This window comes from Poromitra crassiceps (assembly GCF_964638095.1).
Source record: "Poromitra crassiceps genome assembly, chromosome: 20".
NCBI lineage: Eukaryota > Metazoa > Chordata > Actinopteri > Beryciformes > Melamphaidae > Poromitra > Poromitra crassiceps.
In genome coordinates, this window is record NC_139637.1 from 9282547 (window position 1) to 9307320 (window position 24774).

Consider the following 24774-nt stretch of genomic DNA (forward strand, 5'->3'; position numbering starts at 1 on the left):
TCATCTCTGCGTGTCGAGCGTCGACGGCTGGTACACCGGAACGCCTGGGTCGACGAGTGCCCGGCGACCTCTGATGACGTCAGCGGCCTTCTCCGCCATCATGATGGTCGGAGCGTTCAGGTTGCCGCTGACGACACTGGGCATGATAGAGGCGTCGACCACGCGGAGCCCCTCCAGACCCAGGACACGCGCGTCGGAGTCGACGACCGCCATGGGGTCAGAGGGCGAGCCCATCTTGCAGGTGCAGGAGGGGTGGTAGGCGCTGTCCGCCTTCCGACGGACAAAAGCGTCGATCTCGGCGTCGGACTGGACCTGAGGACCAGGCTGCACCTCGGGGCCGCGGAACGGGTCGAAGGCCTTCTGGGCAAAGATCTCTCTGGAGAGTTTGACGCTCTCCCTGAACTCCCACACATCAATGTCTGAGAAGAGAGGAAAGAAGGATCTAGTATACACAGCAGCGCTGAAGCTTTTGATCGTAGGCTAGTCTACAGCTGCTTTAATATTATATTGAATCATTTTAATTTGTGGTAAACCATGCAGGTTCTAATATAACAAAGACAGTAAAATAACTGTTCAACAGCCATCAAGACTCCTACTCAAAATTAGCCTTCATGTAGCTTGAGCTACACTTGCACTTAGCCTGCCGCAATGATGCTATTAGGTCAGAATCCTATAACAAGAATGTGAATTATCTCTGTGTGAGTGAGCAGGAATTGTGTTCGGCCACAGCTATGCTATTTCACGTGTGATGGCGCTGAATCTTTCAGGAAGTGTAAAGAGCACTCCTAAACGCTACCAGATTTTTATGCCTCTGCCGGCGATAGCCAGGCCGGAGGCATTATGGATCCGGATTGTCCGTCCGTCCGTCCGTTGTTCGTTAACGCGATATCTAAGGATATCGCGTAATAAGGACCTTGGGTGAAAAACGTTGAAAGACTGGGTTCTTGAGAGTTCTTACCAGTGGAGAGGTAGACTGGAGAGGTAGACTGGGTTCTTGAGAGTTCTTACCAGTGGAGAGGTAGACTGGGTTCTTGAGAGTTCTTACCAGTGGAGAGGTAGACTGGGTTCTTGAGAGTTCTTACCAGTGGAGAGGTAGACTGGGTTCTTGAGAGTTCTTACCAGTGGAGAGGTAGACTGGGTTCTTGAGAGTTCTTACCAGTGGAGAGGTAGACTGGGTTCTTGAGAGTTCTTACCAGTGGAGAGGTAGACTGGGTTCTTGAGAGTTCTTACCAGTGGAGAGGTAGACTGGGTTCTTGAGAGCTCTTACCAGTGGAGAGGTAGTTGGGCTGTAGAATCGGGTGATCCAGAGGGTTGGCACTCTTCAGCTTCATCCAGCCAATACTGGTGCTTCTCAGTGGTCCAACATGAACCTACAACGCCATGACATCATCATTAAAGAGATACTCAACAGTTGAGCCAGATTGATTTTGAGCCAAACAGATTTTGTCAGTTTTTCAAAAAAGGGTGGGGAGTTTTCAGGCTTTTGAATCCGCCCACTCCACATTTGGATAGGATGAGCTTTTGTGGGGCGGGCACATTTCAGAACCAATGGCAGAGCTCTGTGCATTTCCTGCTCGCGCATGTGTAGTTTCAGTTAAAGGAGAATTTCGTTTTTTTTTAACCTGGACCCATCTCCTGGCATTAATTATGATTTTGCCACTCACCCAGCGATCTCCGCGGCGTTTCTGGCCGTCCTAGCGTTGTTTTGAGATCAATAGCGTCCAAGTCAGTCGTAAAATGGAGCTGATTTGGGGCCAAGTGTGAGCCTGTCTTTCCTGCATCTAAATAGCTATTTTTATTCCCGTTTTTGCCGCATATCGCCATAATCTGATCCGTCAACATCCACCAGAGTTATATTTCCCCCCAGGCTATTTCCTGGTCTCTCCCAGGGACCAAATTTCCTTCAAACGTGATCTCGGTCACCAAGTCTCGTGAAGTCCCGCGATACTTTCCTGCCGACTGGTCAACTACATGTAGGACGCTTTGCGGTGGTGGTTTTAGCGTAACCTATGTGGGGTTTGGCGTAACCTATGTGGGATTCGAAATAACGAAGGTTATGCCAAACCCCACATAGGTTACGCTAAAACCACCACCGCAAAGCGTCCTACTTGTAGTTGACCAGTCGGCAGGAAAGTATCGCGGGACTTCACGAGACTTGGTGACCGAGATCACGTTTGAAGGAAACTCTGGTGGATGTTGACGGATCAGATTATGGCGATATGCGGCGAAAACGGGAATAAAAATAGCTATTTAGATGCAGGAAAGACAGGCTCACACTTGGCCCCAAATCAGCTCCATTTTACGACTGACTTGGACGCTATTGATCTCAAAACAACGCTAGGACGGTCAGAAACGGCGCGGAGATCGCTGGGTGAGTGGCAAAATCATAATTAATGCCAGGAGATGGGTAAAAAAAAAACGAAATTCTCCTTTAAAGCCAGCTAGCGCTGTGAACGGATCTGCTGCTGATGTTGCTGTCCAAACCTCGCGTCACCAGGCTCTCTCAGTCCAAACACCAGCATACCGTTTTACTTCGTCAAACCAAACGGTTCAGCTAACGCTATAATCCCCCCGCCCCCACACACACACACCTTGTTCTTGCCAAATAGAAGGTGTAAATGATAGATTTGGGAGTTGCACTTCAGTGGAAGTATGATGTCATCATGTCTAACGTGATGTCATCATTGTGTGCTCGCTGCTTATTGGCTCTCTGCTGGGTAAACACAGACAGCAGAATTCTGTGGAACAGACACTATACAAGCTAGTGAGAAAATATACTTCTGATGAAATACTGGGTGGCTTCTAACTGAGAGAAGAGATCATTAACAAGAACGCTTTTCCACGGAACAGCACTCATTCATCCTCAAACATGTTTTGACCTTAAGTGTGTGTGTGTGTGAGAGAGAGAGGGAGAGAGAGTGTGTGTGTGTGTGTGTGTGTGTGTGTGTGTGTGTGTGTGTGTGTGTGTGTGTGTGTGTGTGTGTGTGTGTGTGTGTGTGTGTGTGTGTGTGTGTGTGGGTGTGTGTTTGTTATCAATCAATCAATAAATGTATATAGCGCCAGACAGGAGATATGTCAACGCGCTTCACAAAGAGAGCAGAGCAGGTAGAAGACCAGGCTCTTTATTTGAGACAGAGGAGATTTTACTGCAGTCATGTGGCAGCTGGAACAATTTGCCAACAAGAGCAGCACTTGGCGCTATCTACACACACACACACACACACACACACACACACACCTGGTAGACCTCTATCATACACACACACACCTGGTAGGCCTCTATCATACACACACACACACCTGGTAGGCCTCTATCATACATACACACACACACACACACACACACACACCTGGTAGGCCTCTATCATACACACACACACACCTGGTAGGCCTCTATCATACATACACACACACACACACACACACACACACACACCTGGTAGGCCTCTATCATACACACACACACACCTGGTAGGCCTCTATCATACATACACACACACACACACACACACACACACACACACCTGGTAGGCCTCTATCATACAAACACACACACACACACACACACACACACACCTGGTAGGCCTCTATCATACACACACACACCTGGTAGGCCTCTATCATACACACACACACACACACACACACACACACACTGGTAGGCCTCTATCATACACACACACACACACACACACACACACACCTGGTAGGCCTCTATCACACACACACACACACACACACACACACGCCTGGTAGGCCTCTATCATACAAACACACACACACACACACACACACACACACCTGGTAGGCCTCTATCATACACACACACACACACACCTGGTAGGCCTCTATCATACACACACACACACACACACACACACACACACACACCTGGTAGGCCTCTATCATACACACACACACACACACACACACACACACACACACCTGGTAGGCCTCTATCATACACACACACACCTGGTAGGCCTCTATCACACACACACACACACACACACACACACCTGGTAGGCCTCTATCACACACACACACACACACACACACACACACACACACACACACACACACACACCTGGTAGGCCTCTATCACACACACACACACACACACACCTGGTAGGCCTCTATCACACACACACACACACACACACCTGGTAGGCCTCTATCACACACACACACACACACACACACACACACACACACCTGGTAGGCCTCTATCACACACACACACACACACCTGGTAGGCCTCTATCACACACACACACACACACACACACACCTGGTAGGCCTCTATCACACACACACACACACACACACACACACACACACACACACACACACCTGGTAGGCCTCTATCATACACACACACACACACACACACACACACACACACACACACACACCTGGTAGGCCTCTATCACACACACACACACACACACACACACACCTGGTAGGCCTCTATCACACACACACACACACACACCTGGTAGGCCTCTATCACACACACACACACACACCTGGTAGGCCTCTATCACACACACACACACACACACACACACCTGGTAGGCCTCTATCACACACACACACACACACACACACCTGGTAGGCCTCTATCACACACACACACACACACACCTGGTAGGCCTCTATCTTGGAGGCGACTCGTCCGTGGTCGATGACCTGCGACGGCAGGAAGTGGAACTGGATGTCAGGGTGTGTGACGCCCGGCCGACTGCGGATGAACCCTCCGCTCTCCAGGTGGGCTGTTGCCCCGTAACCTAGGAGATGGTCGTCATGGTTACAAGCTTATTATGGGCCTCCACTATGGTTATTAACATTTTTATGACCCAGCTGTCTGTCTGTCCACGTAGACCCAACAAGACAAGTCAAAAACAACACATGATCGAGACTTAACTTACAGCACAGATTCATTCACCCGACACATTTTAGAGCAATGTGCTGCACAAAGTTGCACATTGAGGAAAAACGGATGTCCTTGAAAATACTCTTTAATGCTTTAAGATACACAGTTCATATGAATCCTGCCCGTGTGTTATACGAAGACGACTATGGTGACTGTTATGCGCTCCCACTTATAGGTGTATAGACCAAATCAGCGGGATGTTTACATTTACTTCCGGGTACCCCTGGGTCCACACATTATAATGGCGGTGGACGGCACAAACTGACGTGTTGAAGACAAAAACAGACAAAGAAGACAAAAATGGTTTGTCCGTGTTGTGTTGTTGTTTAATATCATTCATAACAACACTTTCACTAACGTTAGTGGAGACCAGACTAGCTTATTTACCTGTTGGACCAGACCAGAGTAGACTTGAAGCTAAATTAAATTAACGTGGCGTCGGTAGCTCTGTCTGTAACGTTAACGAGTCTGCTCTCGCCGAGAAGAGCCTGGTGACGCGAGGTTACGAGTCTGCAAAAAAACAGCGAGTTTGACAGACAAACAAACGTTATTAGCTAGCTAACACTACATAAAACAAACACAGAAGAAAGGCTAGATACGTCGGACAAGCATGTTTACCAACCGTTTAACCATTTAAATTGAAAGTAGTCGGCCGAAAACAACGAGAGGGTTTGACACCATTTATTTGACAACACGCACATTTAAACCTGCCGCCTTCCCCAAGTGGTACCCGGAAGTAAATTTGTTTACATGGTGACGTCACGGTGATTTGGTCTATTGGATTGAGTGTAACATCTCTCTTTCTCTGCCACCAGTTGCCTACCTGGTCATCTGCCAATCATCTGCCTGGATTCAGCTGCTTTCAGTTACGCTGATTACTTCTAGCACTGATATACAGCAGCAGCTCGAGGCGTGTTCTCTCTCTCTCTCTCATTCGTTCCAATACCCATACTTGTACTTCTTTCTTGTAGTATGTACTGCCGCTGCCCTCACAAAGTATGGATTGTAGTGTGTAGCATGCATGCAAAATGCATACTATTGGGACACACTACATCTGTCGTCACATGAGCTTCCTGAACTCCGACCTCTTGCTCACTTCTGCCGACGTCCGCAGCGCCACATTTGATTTTTTTTTTTTTTTTAATTCAATAAACAAAGTCTGGCAGTAACAAACAGTGCATTATACAAAAAATTCAGACTAAACATTTACAAAATTGGAACAGACAATCAAATAAACAAAATAAAATAAATAAAGCAAAAACATTAAGTCAGAGTTCTAAACAGGAATCAAGATATGCATGTTTTGGTACACACTCCATGCTTGTTTGGTTTTAACATATTTCAAGGCTTTCTTAAAGTTAATTATCTCATTCATGAACACGCAGCTCAGTCAGTGCGACATAACTCCAGTAGGTGGCGGTAATGCACAAAAAGTTGTTTGCCAACCGCCATAAAACATTAGAAGAAGAAGAACTTCCGCTGCGCAAAGGATTGTGGGGAAGTTTGGCTGGAGCAGCATGCATCGATGCATACTCCGAAATAGGAGCTGATGTAGTACAACATCCTGGTACTCTTGGCATACTGCATCTGACATACTGGGTATTGGGACATACTAATTCTTTTTTTGCCTACTAAATAGTATGGAAGTATGGGTATTGGAACGGGCCCCTTCATGCTGGTGGCAGCAGCATGGCCATCCCTGGGTTTGTTACGTTTATGGGTTCATTCCTTTGTATTTAATTTCTTTACTTAGTTTAGTTTAGTTTAGTTTAGTTTAGTTTAGTTTATTTCGGTCAATTTCACAAGTACAGCTCAATACAGTTGTGATTAAAGAAAAGCAAGAAAACAAAATAAGAGAACAAACAGTGATTGCTGGTTGGGTGTTATACAATATAATACAATACAATATAATACTTTGGGGAAGGTGGGACGGTAGCCTAGTTTTCGTGGCTTTATTTCCTCAGTTTAGGTTTTGTTATGTTCTTGGTAGTTTAGGGTGGTGCCCGGTCCGACGACTGCAAGTTGGCCGGTGCGTGCCCACTCTTTTGTTCTGTTTAGCCGTCCCACCTGACCTGGTTGTTGTTTTGGGGTTTTTTGGGGGAATTTAAGAAAAACCTTTTTAGTTTCAAATGAATCAAACTTTTTTTGTGCAAACGACTCCTTGTCTCCTATATGTTATTGGCTTCCATGACGAGTCTTTATGGTGGCCGTAACAGTGACATAAACATATTAATTAGCACTAATTAATACTAATTAGCACAAGTGGTAATGTTGAATATATCATGGTGATTATGGCAGGAGGCAGCTTCAGTATCTCTTGTGATCTATAATACGCTATGTGTCATTTGACGTATGATCGTATCTTACATCATGTTTCACATCTTCCTTTATTGGATTATGGGATTTTTCCTCGATGTGTTCGGCAAACACTCTGTGTCCCTTCCAAACAACATGACGTGTGTATGGGCTCTGTTTCTATGCAGGCTGTTTTTGTGTGTTTTCTGAGGTTACCTGGGTGTTTCAGTGGGTTGGGCCGTGTGCCTAACAGTATTTGGATGAGGGACTGTATAGAGAGGCCAAAGTGGAACGTCACCTCCTGCTTCAGCACTGTACCAGAGATTTTCGTCCGCCATTTATTTTCCCATAGACATTTCGTAAAATGCTTATAAAAATAGTTTTACTTCTTCAAACCAAACGGTTCAGATATATTTAGAAACAGGAGAGACCGCATAACATTTCACTCCCACCAAAAAAAAAAAAAAAAAATGCGGGTTTAAAGGAGATATTTTTTTGATGTTGTTTTTTCAAGTTTTGGTCTGAGTGAAATGTTCTATGGTTTCTCCCGATTCTAAATATAGCTGAACCGTTTGGTTTGATGAAGTAACACTATTTTGATCAGCATTTTATGAAATGTCTATGGGAAAATAAATGGCGGATGAAAATCTCTGGTACAGTGCTGAAGCAGGAAGTAGGAGGTCACTTTGCCTCTCTGTGTGCGCGTGAAAGTCTTTGTTGGCCAAGTAACACAGGATAACATCTGCATGGTTACAATGGTTCTTTGTGAAGCAATCAACTCTGGAACCTGACTGTTTTCCACATGTTGTAATATCTCCATGCTTTTCCCAGTCAGCGCCTGTTTGTGTTGATGAGCACCACTGTCAAGATGTTGTTTAAGCTTTAAAGGAACACTCCGCCCATTTTCAACCAGCTTTGTATCATTAGAACATCAGTAGTATATCAGAAAACTGTAAACGGTTTTGAGGTCTGTCATTTAATTTGACAGTTATTGAGTGTTAAAGTGTGGACCAGTGACATCACTGGTCCACACTAACTCAAATTAATAACTCATTAACTCAAATCAACTCTCAATAACTGTCAAACTAGATGAAGGACTTCAAAACCGTTTACAGTTTTCTGATATACTACTGATGTTCTCATGAGACAAAGCTGGTTGAAAATGGGCGGAGTGTTCCTTTAACCTTCATTTCTGGCAGCAGCGGAGGTTGAAAATCCCTCGTGGGGGAGAGACGGTAGGAGGAGTGGAAAAGACGAGCAGCGCGCTTTTCCTCTAATGTTCAACTTTTTTCACCTTTAAAACGCCCACAGCGCTCCTCCAAAAACAACAGACGCCACCAGCGCTGAAACGCCAGGTGCGTTCATTAAAAGAGGAGCACGTTTAGTGTGTTCGGAGTGACACAACGCCGGTGCTGGCCCAGACTGAGGTCCGACGGCAGGGCATCCACACGCCATATCGTTGTTTCGGACCATCTGGTAGGCGGCCAATCTTTCATTAATAATATAAGGAAACCAAATGCCTATTTCTTTCTTATTTCTTCTTCCTTGCTTGCGTATTGCTGGTGAGGGAATTAGCTGTATGACTACATAGCTGATATCATTTCTGATCACACTAAAATACACGTCCGCTAAGAGATTGCGAGCCAATTGTGTAATATTTCTAACTATCATACCATATAGCAATCTCACGCGTTCGTAACAGATAAGCATGTGGTTATAGCCATCTCTAATGGATGTGTGTGTGCACGCATGTTCTACTGGATGTGTGTGTGCACGCATGTTCTACTGGATGTGTGTGTGCACGCATGTTACCAGTGAACTGGGCGAACCACTCCAGGCCGATCTTCACCATGTGGAAGGGTTTCTGGGCTTTGTACAGGGTGATGGGCTGAGTGCACTGCTGCTGCACATACAGCTCCAGGTGATCCTGCAGGTTACTGCCAACACCTGGGAGCAGAGGGAGGGAGGGAGGGAAGGAGAGAGGCAGAGGGAGAGAGAGAGGGAGAGAGAGAGAGAGGGAGGGAGAGGGAGAGAGAGGGAGGGAGAGAGAGAGAGAGAGAGGGAGGGAGAGAGGGAGGGAGAGAGGGAGAGAGAGGGAGGGAGGGAGAGAGAGGGAGGGAGGGAGGGAGAGAGAGGGGGAGAGAGGGAGGGAGAGAGGGAGGGAGAGAGAGAGGGAGGAAGAGAGGAAGGGAGGGAGGGAGAGAGGAAGGGAGAGAGAGAGGGAGAGAGAGAGGGAGGGAGGGAGAGAGGGAGGGAGGGAGACATGCAGTACACATACAGTACAAGCCACGTTTATGTTGATGTCAGGGTTGCAGGCAAGTCACTATATCTCGAGTTCGAGAAATTGCCCACCCCTGATCTAGATTCTAGATGTAATGTAGAATGTAATCTAGTCAAATGTATGTATGTAACCTATGTTCTAGATTCTAGAACATAGGTTACATACATACATTTTACTAGATTACATTGTGATACAAACACAGCAACAATAAAAGAAAAAGATCGATCTGGAATAAGTGTTCTATATTGAATATGAGCAGAATTACAAAGGTTTTTTGTATTATTCATTTTGTTAATAATATATTCAAATTACCTCGTACTTCATAAAAGCATGTGTGTGACTTTGCATCATTTGGATCACTAATGATAACTACCGGTAAATGATAACTAAACACACACACCTGGTAAGTGCTGGACCACAGGTAAACACACACACCTGGTAAGTGCTGGACCACAGGTAAACACACACACCTGGTAAGTGCTGGACCACAGGTAAACACACACACACCTGGTAAGTGCTGGACCACAGGTAAACACACACACCAGTAGCCTGTACTACGAAGCTAGTTTAATGCCTTATCCGAGTAAGTTTGAGTTTAAACCTGGTTTAGCCGTACTACAAAGCAAGTTAACTTTCAATCACCATGGCAACTGACGCTGCAAAGCTAACCTGGTCGCGACCAGGTTAGCTTCAGAGGATAAGATCAAAATCCATGACAGACCCATATAATCGGCTCTCTGGAGTCACTCACCGTTCATATAAGATCGCCATATGAAAAATAGATTGCAGTCAACTGAGAATATAACAAGGAAAACATTTGTGGCTCTGTAGGCTACATAATTAAATTAAGCCTACTTACCACTTTATGTCTTAACAGCTCAACGATGTGTGGAGAAATATGATCACTATTAATCACCGCAGCGCATATCATGAATGGACCCTCAAATGGAGTGAGGGTGATATTCTCCTACATGCCAGAAAATCCGCATCGTCTCAATTCAGTTCAGCAGTTTTCTCTTTTATAGTAGGCTATTAGGCTTTATACTAGGCTATTTTATATATGAATTATTCGATCAGTGCAACCACACACATGAGTGATAGAGATCATTATTCATTGAGCATGCGTTTCTAAATCTATGGTCTAAATAGGCTTACAGATTGTGGAAATGTATAGACTGAGATTACATTTGTTGCTGCTGTATCAATGTATGCAGCTGTATCAGACAGAAATCGCTGATCGAAGTAAATCAAATGACTGATGTGAATACAAGCTGCTGCTTTAGACAGCCCTTCAGCAGACTATCCAACGCGGATTTTCATTCTGACATTAAATCGCGGATACATTAAATATCCGCTAAAACTCTGATCATGCACTGCGCTTTCATGGAACGAGGAAATGGGTGTGGAAATGGGTGTGGGCGTGGATCAACTCAGCTGTTCATAATGTGATTGGCTACCGCACCTCTTTCGCGTGGACGCGCGCCTGTGCACGAGCGAAAAACGTGCGCGTGCACAGGCAGATCCCAGGTCCACTTACCTAGTAAAAAACCAGCGTCGTAGTATCAGTTAACTAGATAGCTTTGATCCTGTTCAGTCAAACCAGATCAAAGGGACTTATCGCGGATCTGTTAAACTAGTTTCGTAGTACAGGGCTCTGGTAAGTGCTGGACCACAAGTAAACACACACACCTGGTAAGTGCTGGACCACAGGTAAACACACACACCTGGTAAGTGCTGGACCACAGGTAAACACACACACCTGGTAAGTGCTGGACCACAGGTAAACACACACACACCTGAGCCCTGTACTACGAAACTAGTTTAACAGATCCGCGATAAGTCCCTTTGATCTGGTTTGACTGAACAGGATCAAAGCTATCTAGTTAACTGATACTACGACGCTGGTTTTTTACTAGGTAAGTGGACCTGGGATCTGCCTGTGCACGCGCACGTTTTTCGCTCGTGCACAGGCGCGCGTCCACGCGAAAGAGGTGCGCTAGCCAATCACATTATGAACAGCTGAGTTGATCCACGCCCACACCCATTTCCACACCCATTTCCTCGTTCCATGAAAGCGCAGTGCATGATCAGAGTTTTAGCGGATATTTAATGTATCCGCGATTTAATGTCAGAATGAAAATCCGCGTTGGATAGTCTGCTGAAGGGCTGTCTAAAGCAGCAGCTTGTATTCACATCAGTCATTTGATTTACTTTGATCAGCGATTGATACAGCTGCATTGATACAGGCAGCAGCAACAAATCTAAATGTGTAATCTCAGTCTATACATTTCCACAATCTGTAAGCCTATTTAGACCATAGATTTAGAAACGCATGCTCAATGAATAATGATCTCTATCACTCATGTGTGTGGTTGCACTGATCGAATAATTCATATATAAAATAGCCTAGTATAAAGCCTAATAGCCTACTATAAAAGAGAAAACTGCTGAACTGAATTGAGACGATGCGGGCATAGTTATCATTGATAAAAACTAGCCTATTTTTGCTCATATATTGGCATACAGCCTACAGGACACAGTTCCAGCTGAAAGATGCAAGAATAGCCTGCATATTTAGTATTGGGGCTATCCATATTTATCCCATATCTATATTATATGTATAGGCTTTTCTGGCATGTAGGAGAATATCACCCTCACTCCATTTGAGGGTCCATTCATGATATGCGCCGCGGTGATTAATAGTGATCATATTTCTCCACGCATCGTTGAGCTGTTAAGACATAAAGTGGTAAGTAGGCTTAATTTAATTATGTAGCCTACAGAGCCACAAATGTTTTCTTGTTATATTCTCAGTTGACTGCAATCTATTTTTCATATGGCGATCTTATATGAACGGTGAGTGACTCCAGAGAGCCGATTATATGGGTCTGTCATGGATTTTGATCTTATCCTCTGAAGCTAACCTGGTCGCGACCAGGTTAGCTTTGCAGCGTCAGTTGCCATGGTGATTGAAAGTTAACTTGCTTTGTAGTACGGCTAAACCAGGTTTAAACTCAAACTTACTCGGATAAGGCATTAAACTAGCTTTGTAGTACAGGCTACTGGTAAGTGCTGGACCACAGGTAAACACACACACCTGGTAAGTGCTGGACCACAGGTAAACACACACACCTGGTAAGTGCTGGACCACAGGTAAACACACACACCTGGTAAGTGCTGGACCACAGGTAAACACACACACCTGGTAAGTGCTGGACCACAGGTAAACACACACACACCTGGTAAGTGCTGGACCACAGGTAAACACACACACCTGGTAAGTGCTGGACCACAGGTAAACACACACACCTGGTAAGTGCTGGACCACAGGTAAACACACACACACCTGGTAAGTGCTGGACCACAGGTAAACACACACACCTGGTAAGTGCTGGACCACAGGTAAACACACATACCTGGTAAGTGCTGGACCACAGGTAAACACACACACACCTGGTAAGTGCTGGACCACAGGTAAACACACACCTGGTAAGTGCTGGACCACAGGGAGGCCATGCTGCTTCAGGTCGTCTGCGTTTCCCACTCCAGACAGCATGAGAAGCTGAGGCGAGTTGATGGCTCCTCCGCTCAGGATCACCTCTTTCTCTGCAAACACCTGGAGAGACAACAACATAAACACTGCTAACACCTGTAGAGACAACAGAAACACTGCTAACACATGTAGAGACAACAGAAACACTGCTAACACCTGGAGAGACAACAACAGAAACACTGCTAACACCTGGAGAGACAACAGAAACACTGCTAACACCTGTAGAGACAACAGAAACACTGCTAACACATGTAGAGACAACAGAAACACTGCTAACACCTGTAGAGACAACAGAAACACTGCTAACACCTGGAGAGACAACAGAAACACTGCTAACACCTGTAGAGACAACAGAAACACTGCTAACACCTGTAGAGACAACAGAAACACTGCTAACACCTGGAGAGACAACAGAAACACTGCTAACACCTGGAGAGACAACATAAACACTGCTAACACCTGGAGAGACAACAGAAACACTGCTAACACCTGTAGAGACAACATAAACACTGCAAACACCTGTAGAGACAACAGAAACACTGCTAACACCTGTAGAGACAACAGAAACACTGCTAACACCTGGAGAGACAACATAAACACTGCAAACACCTGGAGAGACAACATAAACACTGCAAACACCTGGAGAGACAACATAAACACTGCAAACACCTGGAGAGACAACATAAACACTGCTAACACCTGTAGAGACAACAGAAACACTGCTAACACCTGTAGAGACAACAGAAACACTGCTAACACCTGGAGAGACAACAGAAACACTGCAAACACCTGTAGAGACAACAGAAACACTGCTAACACCTGGAGAGACAACAGAAACACTGCTGACACCTGGAGAGACAACAGAAACACTGCAAACACCTGGAGAGACAACAGAAACACTGCTAACACCTGGAGAGACAACAGAAACACTGCTGACACCTGGAGAGACAACAGAAACACTGCTAACACCTGTAGAGACAACAGAAACACTGCAAACACCTGTAGAGACAACAGAAACACTGCAAACACCTGTAGAGACAACAGAAACACTGCTAACACCTGTAGAGACAACAGAAACACTGCAAACACCTGGAGAGACAACAGAAACACTGCTAACACCTGTAGAGACAACAGAAACACTGCAAACACCTGTAGAGACAACAGAAACACTGCAAACACCTGTAGAGACAACAGAAACACTGCAAACACCTGTAGAGACAACAGAAACACTGCTAACACCTGTAGAGACAACAGAAACACTGCTAACACCTGTAGAGACAACAGAAACACTGCAAACACCTGTAGAGACAACATAAACACTGCAAACACCTGGAGAGACAACAGAAACACTGCAAACACCTGTAGAGACAACAGAAACACTGCTAACACCTGTAGAGACAACAGAAACAGTGCTAACACCTGTAGAGACAACAGAAACACTGCTAACACCTGTAGAGACAACATAAACACTGCTAACACCTGTAGAGACAACAGAAACACTGCTAACACCTGTAGAGACAACAGAAACACTGCTAACACCTGGAGAGACAACAACAGAAACACTGCTAACACCTGTAGAGACAACAGAAACACTGCAAACACCTGTAGAGACAACAGAAACACTGCAAACACCTGTAGAGACAACAGAAACACTGCTAACACCTGTAGAGACAACAGAAACACTGCAAACACCTGTAGAGACAACAGAAACACTGCTAACACCTGTAGAGACAACAGAAACACTGCTAACACCTGTAGAGACAACAGAAACACTGCTAACACCTGTAGAGACAACAGAAACACTGCTGACACCTGTAGAGACAACAGAAACACTGCAAACACCTGGAGAGACAACATAAACACTGCTAACACCTGTAGAGACAACAGAAACACTGCAAACACCTGTAGAGACAACAGAAACACTGCTAACACCTGTAGAGACAACAGAAACACTGCAAACACCTGTAGAGACAACAGAAACACTGCTAACACCTGTAGAGACAACAGAAACACTGCTAACACCTGTAGAGACAACAGAAACACTGCTAACACCTGTAGAGACAACAGAAACACTGCAAACACCTGTAGAGACAACAGAAACACTGCAAACACCTGTAGAGACAACAGAAACACTGCTGACACCTGTAGAGACAACAGAAACACTGCTAACACCTGTAGAGACAACAGAAACACTGCAAACACCTGTAGAGACAACAGAAACACTGCAAACACCTGTAGAGACAACAGAAACACTGCTAACACCTGTAGAGACAACAGAAACACTGCAAACACCTGTAGAGACAACAGAAACACTGCTAACACCTGTAGAGACAACAGAAACACTGCTAACACCTGTAGAGACAACAGAAACACTGCTAACACCTGGAGAGACAACAGAAACACTGCAAACACCTGTAGAGACAACAGAAACACTGCTGACACCTGTAGAGACAACAGAAACACTGCTGACACCTGGAGAGACAACAGAAACACTGCTAACACCTGTAGAGACAACAGAAACACTGCTGACACCTGTAGAGACAACAGAAACACTGCTGACACCTGGAGAGACAACATAAACACTGCTGACACCTGTAGAGACAACAGAAACACTGCTGACACCTGGAGAGACAACAGAAACACTGCTGTACTCGCTGCGTGAATCGGCGAATAAAACAACAGACCAATAGAAAGGTCAAGTAAATATGCCAGTACACAATCAAATAAATGAACGGATGATTTTTTATTTTTTTTTATTTTTTTTACCTTTATTTATACAGGGGGAGTCTCACTGAGAGCAATGCTCTCTTTTTCAGGAGTGCCCTGTTCACATTCACACACACATTCATACGTGGAAGCTGACCAGTACAACCACAGTCTGATCTGCTGGCCACTGATCAGCTCCACTGGAGCGGATGAATCAAGGTTATTGTGTTGATTAAGAAATAATTAAAATCGACATCATGTCCAAACACTCCAACCACAAAATGACCTTTCAAACACATCATCCTCGCCATCCAGATTTTAAAATCCTCCCTCCCTCCCTCCCTACCCTTTTCTTCTGTCCTTTCTGTGTGTATTCCACGCCCACGGCTCTGTTCCCCTCAAACAGGATCTTGGTGGTCAGGCAGCGCACCTCCGTCTTCAGGTTGGGTCGAGCCAGGATGGGTCTCAGGTAGGCGCTGGCTGAGCTCCATCTCTTTCCTGGACGGATGTGGGGGTTGAGATGTAGTCAACATCAAGGTAAGTCTATGGAACTATTTGGAAACTGAGAGGTAATGGAGCTTCATGGAGCTTCATGTAGCTTCATGTCCCTCCAAATATTCACACATTAGGCCACCAACCCCCATGTAATAAGATGTTGTGGCCTGTCTGTTCTGTAGGTAGAGAGATGAACTAAGACCAAAAGGTCGGTCTTCTACATTTTCTAATTGTGTTAATTTTTGGTAAATGAAGTAATGGTGAAGTTTAACAATTCCTCGTTTTGCTGGGGACCAACTCAAGGACCCCTGGTGGTCCCTGGAACCCACGTGGAGAAGCGCTGATGTAGACAAGCCTGCATACAGACCTAAGGTCTACTACAGTATCCAGGGGCGGACTGGGATCCTAATTCAGGCCGGGCATTAGATACCAAGCAGGCCAGGCCGATATGGACCGACGCGCGTGCCGGCGTCCGAAGGGCGTCGGCGAAAAATTTGGGCCGTCTGAAGCTCAATTTGGGCCGTTTGAAGCCCAATTTGGGCCGTTTGAAGCCAGATTTGGGCCGTTTGAAGCCCAATTTGGGTCGTTTAAAGCCAGATTTGGGCCGTTTGAAGCCCGATTTGGGCCGTTTGAAGCCCAATTTGGGCCAAGTCCAATTTTACAATGAGATGCACCCACTTTAACCCTGAATAAAGTAATAAAACCACTAGTAAACCAGTAGGCGGCGCCTGGCCTGCTGTTCAGTGAGTGGCTTGGCCTGGCCTGCAAAAAAAAAAAAAAAAAATTTTTTTTTTTTTTTTTTTAGCCCTTCTTAGCCCTTTTTTTGCAGGCCAGGCCAGGCCAGGCCACCGGGCATTTGCCCGACGTGCCCGATTATGCAGTCCGCCACTGACAGTATCAGTGAAAATGAGAGGAACATACAAGAACCTCAGTTTCTGCTCGCTCCAGACACCTTTCTTTGGGTCGGTGCCAAGAGGAAGGTTACCATGGTTACCAGGGCCGGAGGAAACACTGCCGTTCCTGACAGTGAGCATCTCGACCTCTCGACCTCTACTAGTACAAGCCTGCAATGTACGCAAGAGGAAGGCCCCACGTGCTTTTACTTGCTGCACGTTTTCAGCGGAAGACACCGATCAGCATGATGGATAAAACGGGACATTATAAAAGCAATGTCTTAATAGCATTGAATCGATGCCAGCACATATAATTGTTTGAACATTGAGGCAGAAACAGGCTTGTAGAAACAATATTGTAGTAAATTCAGCTCACACCCTTTGGCCGACTGATTTTGCAAGTGGTTGAACAAGACTAAAGAAAAACAACACTATACAACACAACTTAATCTTGCAATTAAGACGGCACAGAAAACCTAGTGCAGATCAGCGGTTCTCAAACATTTTCTTGCCAACATAATCACCAGTTATTGCAGGAGATGGCAGTTCCTCGCAGAGATGGGCACTTGAGACTTGGTGACTTGGACTCGAGTCGACTCGAGTCCCTGTTTTGATGACTTGTGACTTGACTTGACAAAAACATAAATGACTTGAGACTTACTTGGACTTGGAAGTTAAAGACTCGAGACTTGACTTGACTTGAGAGGTGATGACTTGGATGACTTGTTTGTGTTTGTCTGTTTAAATAATGAAATCATAACGTAACATTTATTGTCCAAGTTTCTCTGTCTGTCCGGTATGCGTCAGTCAGTGCATGGCAAGCTGGAACGGCATTAGGAGGAGACGGAGAGAGGAGCTTGACAGACAGCCAGTCACCCAATCACCACAATGCTATAAGGAGGATCATGAGTCATCCAATGACAAATTGTCATCCAGTCATGCTCCTCCTTATAGCATTGTCGTGATTGGATGACTGGCCGTCAATCAATCATCTCACTGGATTGCACACAGCTGCAATATTCTTCAAACAGGCAGAAGGGACAGGGGCGGAATCTAACAACGTTTGATGTTGTAGTCTGGCTGTCAGTGTTTCACTGTTTAATAGTGATTGAGAGGAAATATTTATTAAATACTTTTGGCCAGCGGTGGGCCAGCGCAGGCTTGTAGAGACTATCGGTTCGATCTGTAGACTGCGAGCACGCCAAGAGATCTTAAAATATTATGCTCAAGCTTGCGCAACACGGTCTCCAAAGTTCCCAATCATCCTACAATTCGTTCTAGTTGTGAGATGTATATATACCCCCCCTAAAAATGTGCTTTAGACTTAGGGTGTTAATTCATATAGTACATTTTTTAATTTTTATTTTGGCCAACATTGAAATATTACAACTTGTGGTAAAAAAATTGGTAAAAATAAATATTACTATCTACCACTTATTTAGCTTCATTTGGTTGCTTCCTTGTCAACCACAATGCATCATGGGACAGCATGGGACATTATGCAAATATATGTGTCAGCCCTGGGTTGGAGGGGGGAGAGGAACATGTTGTCAGCTGAGTGTGTGTGTGTGCGTGTGTGTGCGTGTGTGCGTGTGTGTGTGTGTGTGTGTGTGTGTGTGTGTGTGTGTGTCAACAATGCTTTTCTGCACTGGCATATACAGTATATTATGCTAGGTTTCCAGCCTTGTTTATATTAATATGTTTTGATTGAGAAGAGGTAAATACTCTAAGTTTAAGCTATTTGTTTTTGTTTGATTACATTGTAGTATGTCAGCCTGTCACTAATTCACTGTTTAAAACTGACGTGGCAGATTTTTTACTGAGAAGCAGTTCAGAAATAAATAAGCGTTTATAAAGTTATTTGACTTTTGTTTGATTACATTTATTTCACTGAATATCAATGATTAGAACACAAATTAAATTCGTCATACTTTTTGAATGGGTTAGATACTGTAAATTGGCCAATAATATCACCACTATTAGACAGGTATTAATACCATGTCTTTTTTCTTTATAAAGAAAGGTAAGATTGCAGTATTTGGGCGTGGGGAAAAAAAAGTGACTTGACTTGGGACTTGACTTGCCTTAACTAAGGACTCGACTTGACTTGACTTGACAAAACCTGTGACTTGACTTGACTTGACTTGCCCAAAACAAAATGACTTGGGACTTGCTTGAGACTTGGACCAAATGACTTGGGACTTACTTGAGACTTGGACCGAAGTGACTTGGTCCCATGTCTGGTTCCTCGTACCTTTGTAAATGGTCATGTCCATCCAGCCCAGACCTTCTTGTTGGTGTCCATTCATGTCGTGGGTGAAGGGGTATCCTGCCTGCTGGCCCGCCTCTATAAAGGCCGTGTGGAGCGGGTGGTCGGTCTTTCCTCGGGACACATGCAGAGGACCACTGCCTCCCCGGTACCTACACAACGTTCAAGAAGAAGAAGACATTCACTTAAAGTCCCTGGAAACCAGAGATATTTTTTTATTATTTAGCATTTTGAGTTCATCACATCACAGGAACCTATTAACCTTATTAAGCCACCAGCCAAATTTGAACGATGATGAACGTCGCAAAGTATATAAATTTAGGTTTGACAGTCATGGCAAAAGTCATGACAATCAATTATATTTTAGAGTGTATTTTCTCCCGCGGACTGTTTGGGCGTGGCCCGTCTGCAGCAGGTCTTTTCCTCTCTCCCTCTCTCTCTCTCTCGGAGGAGACCTCTCTCTCCGTTAACGGAGTTTTCCCATAGGGGTTTGGGGTGGAGAGGGTGCTCTCCTCTATTTCATTTTGATTTCTTTTTGTTTTGTGGTAAATAAAAACTTGATGTCATGTTCTGATGGGTATTGGGTGGGTGATATGAGTGGGCAGGTGGGAGGAGGAGGGCTCATGCATCCTGGCTAATGTCTGTCAAAATGTCTTGTACCTGTGCTGAACTAATGATGTCAATAAAATATTGATCACAAAAATAAAGAAGAAGATGACATTCAAAGTTGAGATGATGTTCGTAGTTACTCTCAGCTGCTACCTGCATTGTTTTGTTCAACAAATTCTATATCTTTCTGATCCCAAAGCCGTTTTAATATGAATTTGGGAGTTCGTTTTTCCCCCTCTTAATCACAATAAGAGAGCCGCAGGAACGAGTCCGGAAAACATCGATGCTAACACTCCCGGTTCTTCACTGTTTTCGAACCAGTGTTCAGCAGGATAACCTTCACACATGAGGACCACTTTTTCCAGATTTTTTTTTTTATCCCATTTTTATCCCCCATTAGTGCTAATTTAATTTATTTATCCTGGTTGCTACTCCACCCGCTGCCGATCTGGGGAGAGCCGAAACTGGCTCCATGCTTCCTCCGAGACATGGGCAGTTAGCCAGCCGCTTCTTTTCACCTGACAGAGGAAGCTTCACCGGTAGGACATAGCACGTGGGAGGATCACGCTATTCCAACGAGTTCCCCTCCCTCCGAACAGGCGCCCTTAACGACCAGAGGAGGAACCACATTAGCAACCAGGATATTGCATGTTTTGGTGAAGGGGTTCCTATATCAAGGAAACCCCCGGGAGGCACGGGGAGAACATGCAAACTCCACACAGAAAGGCCCTTTTGACGACCCCACCCGGGCGGTGGGCACTCGAGGACATGCGGACGGGGACGCATTCCTTCAGCGTTCACAGCGTCCCAGGTGGGAATCGAACCCAGGACCTTCGAGCTGTGAGGCGACAGCGCTTACCACTGCACCACCGTACCCCCCGATGAGGACCACTTTTATGAGTTTTTAAGCTTTTACCTGCCGTTAAAAAGGGCGGCTAGCTAGCAAACGGCTAAATGAGACTACACTGTTGAGTCGACGGGGATATTATACGTCAATAACGTCATCACTTCAAAGGGCAAACACGGAAATTCTCTTTCTCACCTGGTTCAGCCGCGGGGTAATCAGTGCACAGCAGCGCACACATCAACAACACTCCAGGTTGAGTGCTGACGTGACGTGGAAGCCTATGCGACACTGTGTGTAGTTCTGGATTAGTTTAGCTCGAGCTTTTTACTTCTAGGGCTCGCATTTACGCTTCAAAACTCATGAAAGTGGTCCTCATGTGTGAAGATTATCCCGCTGAACACTGGTTCGTGTTTGATTAAGCTTGCGTTGCCCAGAGACCTTATTTGAAGCCATTCAGAAATTCCATAGGCAGAAACAGTGAAGAACCAGGAAGTCCGGGACTTCCGCGTTCCGACTACAAAAATACGTCATCCCTGCGGCTCTCTATATGGCTTACTTATGCAAAGTCACTTGTTAATAATCAAATTGATGATAATATTCCTTAAAATGTTTCATACCTCATTTTGACAGAGGGTTTTTAAAGAAAATGCCCTTAATGCATCGATGTAGACAAGGGAATTGTGTATCATGATCATTCATGATATCATCAGGACATGATTCCACTGAAAGATGATAAGCGATCTTTGTATGGACGTGTCCAGCAGACAGCGGGTGTTGCGTACCTGTCTTCTCCCAGTTCATGACATTGAGCTTTCCTGAAGTAGGGCAGACAGTGTTGGTAGTCCCAGCCCTCCGCCCCCTCTCTCTGCCAGCGGTCGTAGTCTTCGGCGTGTCCGCGGATGTACACCATGGCGTTGAGCGAAGACGAGCCGCCCCAAACGCGGCCCCTCGGCCAGTACATGACCCGCTCGTCCATGTGGGCCTGAGGCAACGTGTGATAGAACCAGTTGTACCTGTGGACAAACAACAGTCCAGAGTGGGCTGGCTTTTTATGGCGTTTCTCCCAACAGATCTCGCACTTTGTAGTATTTAATAATTTGTCACTGGGGTTGTTGATGTGAAGCGATTTGTGATCAAATGTCTGTCATAACTGTCATGTATTTTTTTTTCTGACCGATTTATTTTATTTTCTCTGACTGCTGTCACAGATGCAAAAAGAATTTCCGAAAGGACAAATAGACTAAACTAAACTAGCTAAGATGGGTAATAGTTAGGGTGGAGAGAGCGAACCTGCGTCATCTCCTACATGGTTTACCCCTTAGCCAACTTTGCACGACCAAAAAGCAGGTACTTCTGTGCAAACTGAGCCATAATTAGCAGAAGCCAAACATTCCAAACCCCAAACCTGTAAAAGACTAAGAGAAGAAGAAGAAAGCAAACCAACATCATACTTGTCATCACAGAGGTTGTAGGTCAACGCGGCCGGCATGTGGATCTTCCATGACAGTCGCAAGTTGCCTAGCAACATGTCCTTAGGCCCCGCCTCCAGCAGCAGCACAGACTCATGGGCGTCCTCTGTGAGGCGATTGGCCAGGACGCAACCCGCTGACCCCGCCCCCACGATGACGTAACTGTAGGACGGTGTTTTCTGATTGGCTGCAGGTGACGATGAAACGTTCCAGTGGGTGGCTGTGGCGCTGAAGCATCTGGGAGGGGAGGAAGAGGAAAGCATTTTTACTGTATCATTTTAGAGAAATTCAAAGTTAAAATCCCACATTTTTTAGTTGAAATGACTTAAAAACACATTGATGCATAAGTTCAGTCTTTACGCGGAGAGATCGTGCTTACTGTCACGCAAAGTCACCACCAAAGGCCCTGTCACGCACCTGCCCTGCTTCATCATCCTCCCCCCAGCCCTGCTCATCCCCAGTCGGGCTCTGTCACGCACCTGTCCAGCTTCATCATCCTCCCCCCCCCAGCCCTGCTCATCCCCAGTCGGGCTCTGTCACGCACCTACCCTGCTTCATCATCCTCCCCCCAGTCCTGCTCATCCCCAGTCGGGCTCTGTCACGCACCTGCCCAGCTTCATCATCCTCCCCCCAGTCCTGCTCATCCCCAGTCGGGCTCTGTCACGCACCTGCCCAGCTTCATCATCCTCCCCCCAGCCCTGCTCATCCCCAGTCGGGCTCTGTCACGCACCTGCCCTGCTTCATCATCCTCCCCCCAGCCCTGCTCATCCCCAGTCGGGCTCTGTCACGCACCTGCCCAGCTTCATCATCCTCCCCCCCCCCCCCCAGCCCTGCTCATCCCCAGTCGGGCTCTGTCACGCACCTGTCCAGCTTCATCATCCTCCCCCCCCCCCCCCAGCCCTGCTCATCCCCAGTCGGGCTCTGTCACGCACCTGCCCTGCTTCATCATCCTCCCCCCAGCCCTGCTCATCCCCAGTCGGGCTCCAGTTCCGCCCAACAGGAGCCAACACAACATCCTGGCTCTGGGAGGCTGTTCTTCACTCACTGGTCAGCTGGAACTAGGAAATACAATCAGAACAATAAACACATTCAAAGACGTATAATGACAGGGGCATGCATTGAACTGGGACTGGAACTAGAATATCCAATAGAAGTGAATGAGAGTTGCATGTACATTTTTCATTTATTTAAACAAATAAATACTTCCTGACAAACTGACAATCAAGAAAGTTCAGTATCTGTAATGCAGTTTACACCAAGGATGTGCCGCGGTTCGCGGTCTTAAAGGGATACACACACAAATGAGGGATATACACGCAAATGCTGCATCAGGTATCAATGGGTTAAACCAGGGGTGGGCAATTATTTTTCATGGGGGGCCACATGAGAAACCCAGATTGTTGCCGGGGGCCGAACAAATATTGTCATGCCGTAACCCATGGATGGGTAACTTTGATGATAGGGAGGGCCACAAAAAATGTATTCGCTACCAGGTTTTGCTGAGGGCCGAACGGGGCCAGCGTGAAAGATTTGGTGCATTTGAAGCCACGTTTAGAGGAATAACTCATTTTAAATTAACAGTTGTGATGTCATTATTCAGTCTTAACCACCAATATTTCATCCTTTTCTCACTCACTCCTATGTCACCACCTGCTCTCAGGGCTTGAAATTAAGTTTTTTGACCACCTGCCAATATGGCTGCTAGATTTTAAAGTTACCAGCCAATTAGAATTTCCACTAGCCAAAATGTTTTTCTTGAAATAAATCAGAATATGAGTGGGTTAATTTAAGCATAAGTATCAGTAAGTGGCCCGGGATAATCAAAGCCTGTGTTGAGGGTCACACGAACAAAAATGCAGTCTTGAAGCTAAATAAATCCAAAACCAATGAGTTAATTATTTAAATTTCTAATTCAATGTAGTCATAAAGATTATTGAAAGATATTCCATATTCCAGACTGAAATGCTATAACAGAAGTGGAGTATTGGCCAGAATGACATGAACATTTGGACATTTATTCAGCGGGTATCTTGCATGTTGTGTTCAGGTGCACTGTGTAATTTTTTTTTTTTTTTTTTTTTTTTTTTTTTTTTTTCAATTCCATGGCGGGCCACACAGGTGGCGCCCGCGGGCCGCATCCGGCCCGCGGGCCGTAATTTGTCCATGTATGGGTTAAACAGACGGTTGCTATTTGTGTTTTTGAATGTTGTGTAGGTTTCAATACAACTACCAAGGGCTTTTTGTCATGCCAGATCCTGTCATTTCTGTTCTTCCCAATGTGTCATCCAGGTTTCCACTTTAGCCACAGCAGAGGGCGCTGTTTCCCCGCAGGCAAAGACAAGACAAAAAAAAACTCGCTATTGAAAACTACACAACATTCAAGAACACAAATAGTAGCCCATTTCGATGGACAACAACCGT

At 45.5% G+C, this 24774-nt stretch overlaps 2 protein-coding genes across 2 annotated transcripts in view; one reads left to right on the forward strand and one right to left on the reverse strand.

Moving 5' to 3' along the window:
• On the reverse strand, positions 1 to 22616 carry LOC310794847 (choline dehydrogenase, mitochondrial-like; the record flags this gene model as incomplete). The annotated part of the gene is made up of 9 exons (XM_083656899.1): positions 1 to 419; positions 1268 to 1370; positions 4648 to 4790; positions 9044 to 9178; positions 12999 to 13128; positions 16118 to 16269; positions 19414 to 19580; positions 21667 to 21897; positions 22336 to 22616. 9 exons carry the CDS (start codon positions 22614 to 22616, stop codon positions 1 to 3), a joined length of 1761 nt encoding a protein of 586 aa, XP_083513025.1.
• The window catches only part of LOC310794554 (uncharacterized protein), a 23380-nt gene continuing 14807 nt past the window's right edge, over positions 16202 to 24774 (forward strand). The window contains exon 1 of the mRNA XM_083656525.1: positions 16202 to 16308. The gene's annotated coding sequence lies outside the window, so the exon portion shown is untranslated. The remainder of the gene's footprint in view (positions 16309 to 24774) is intronic.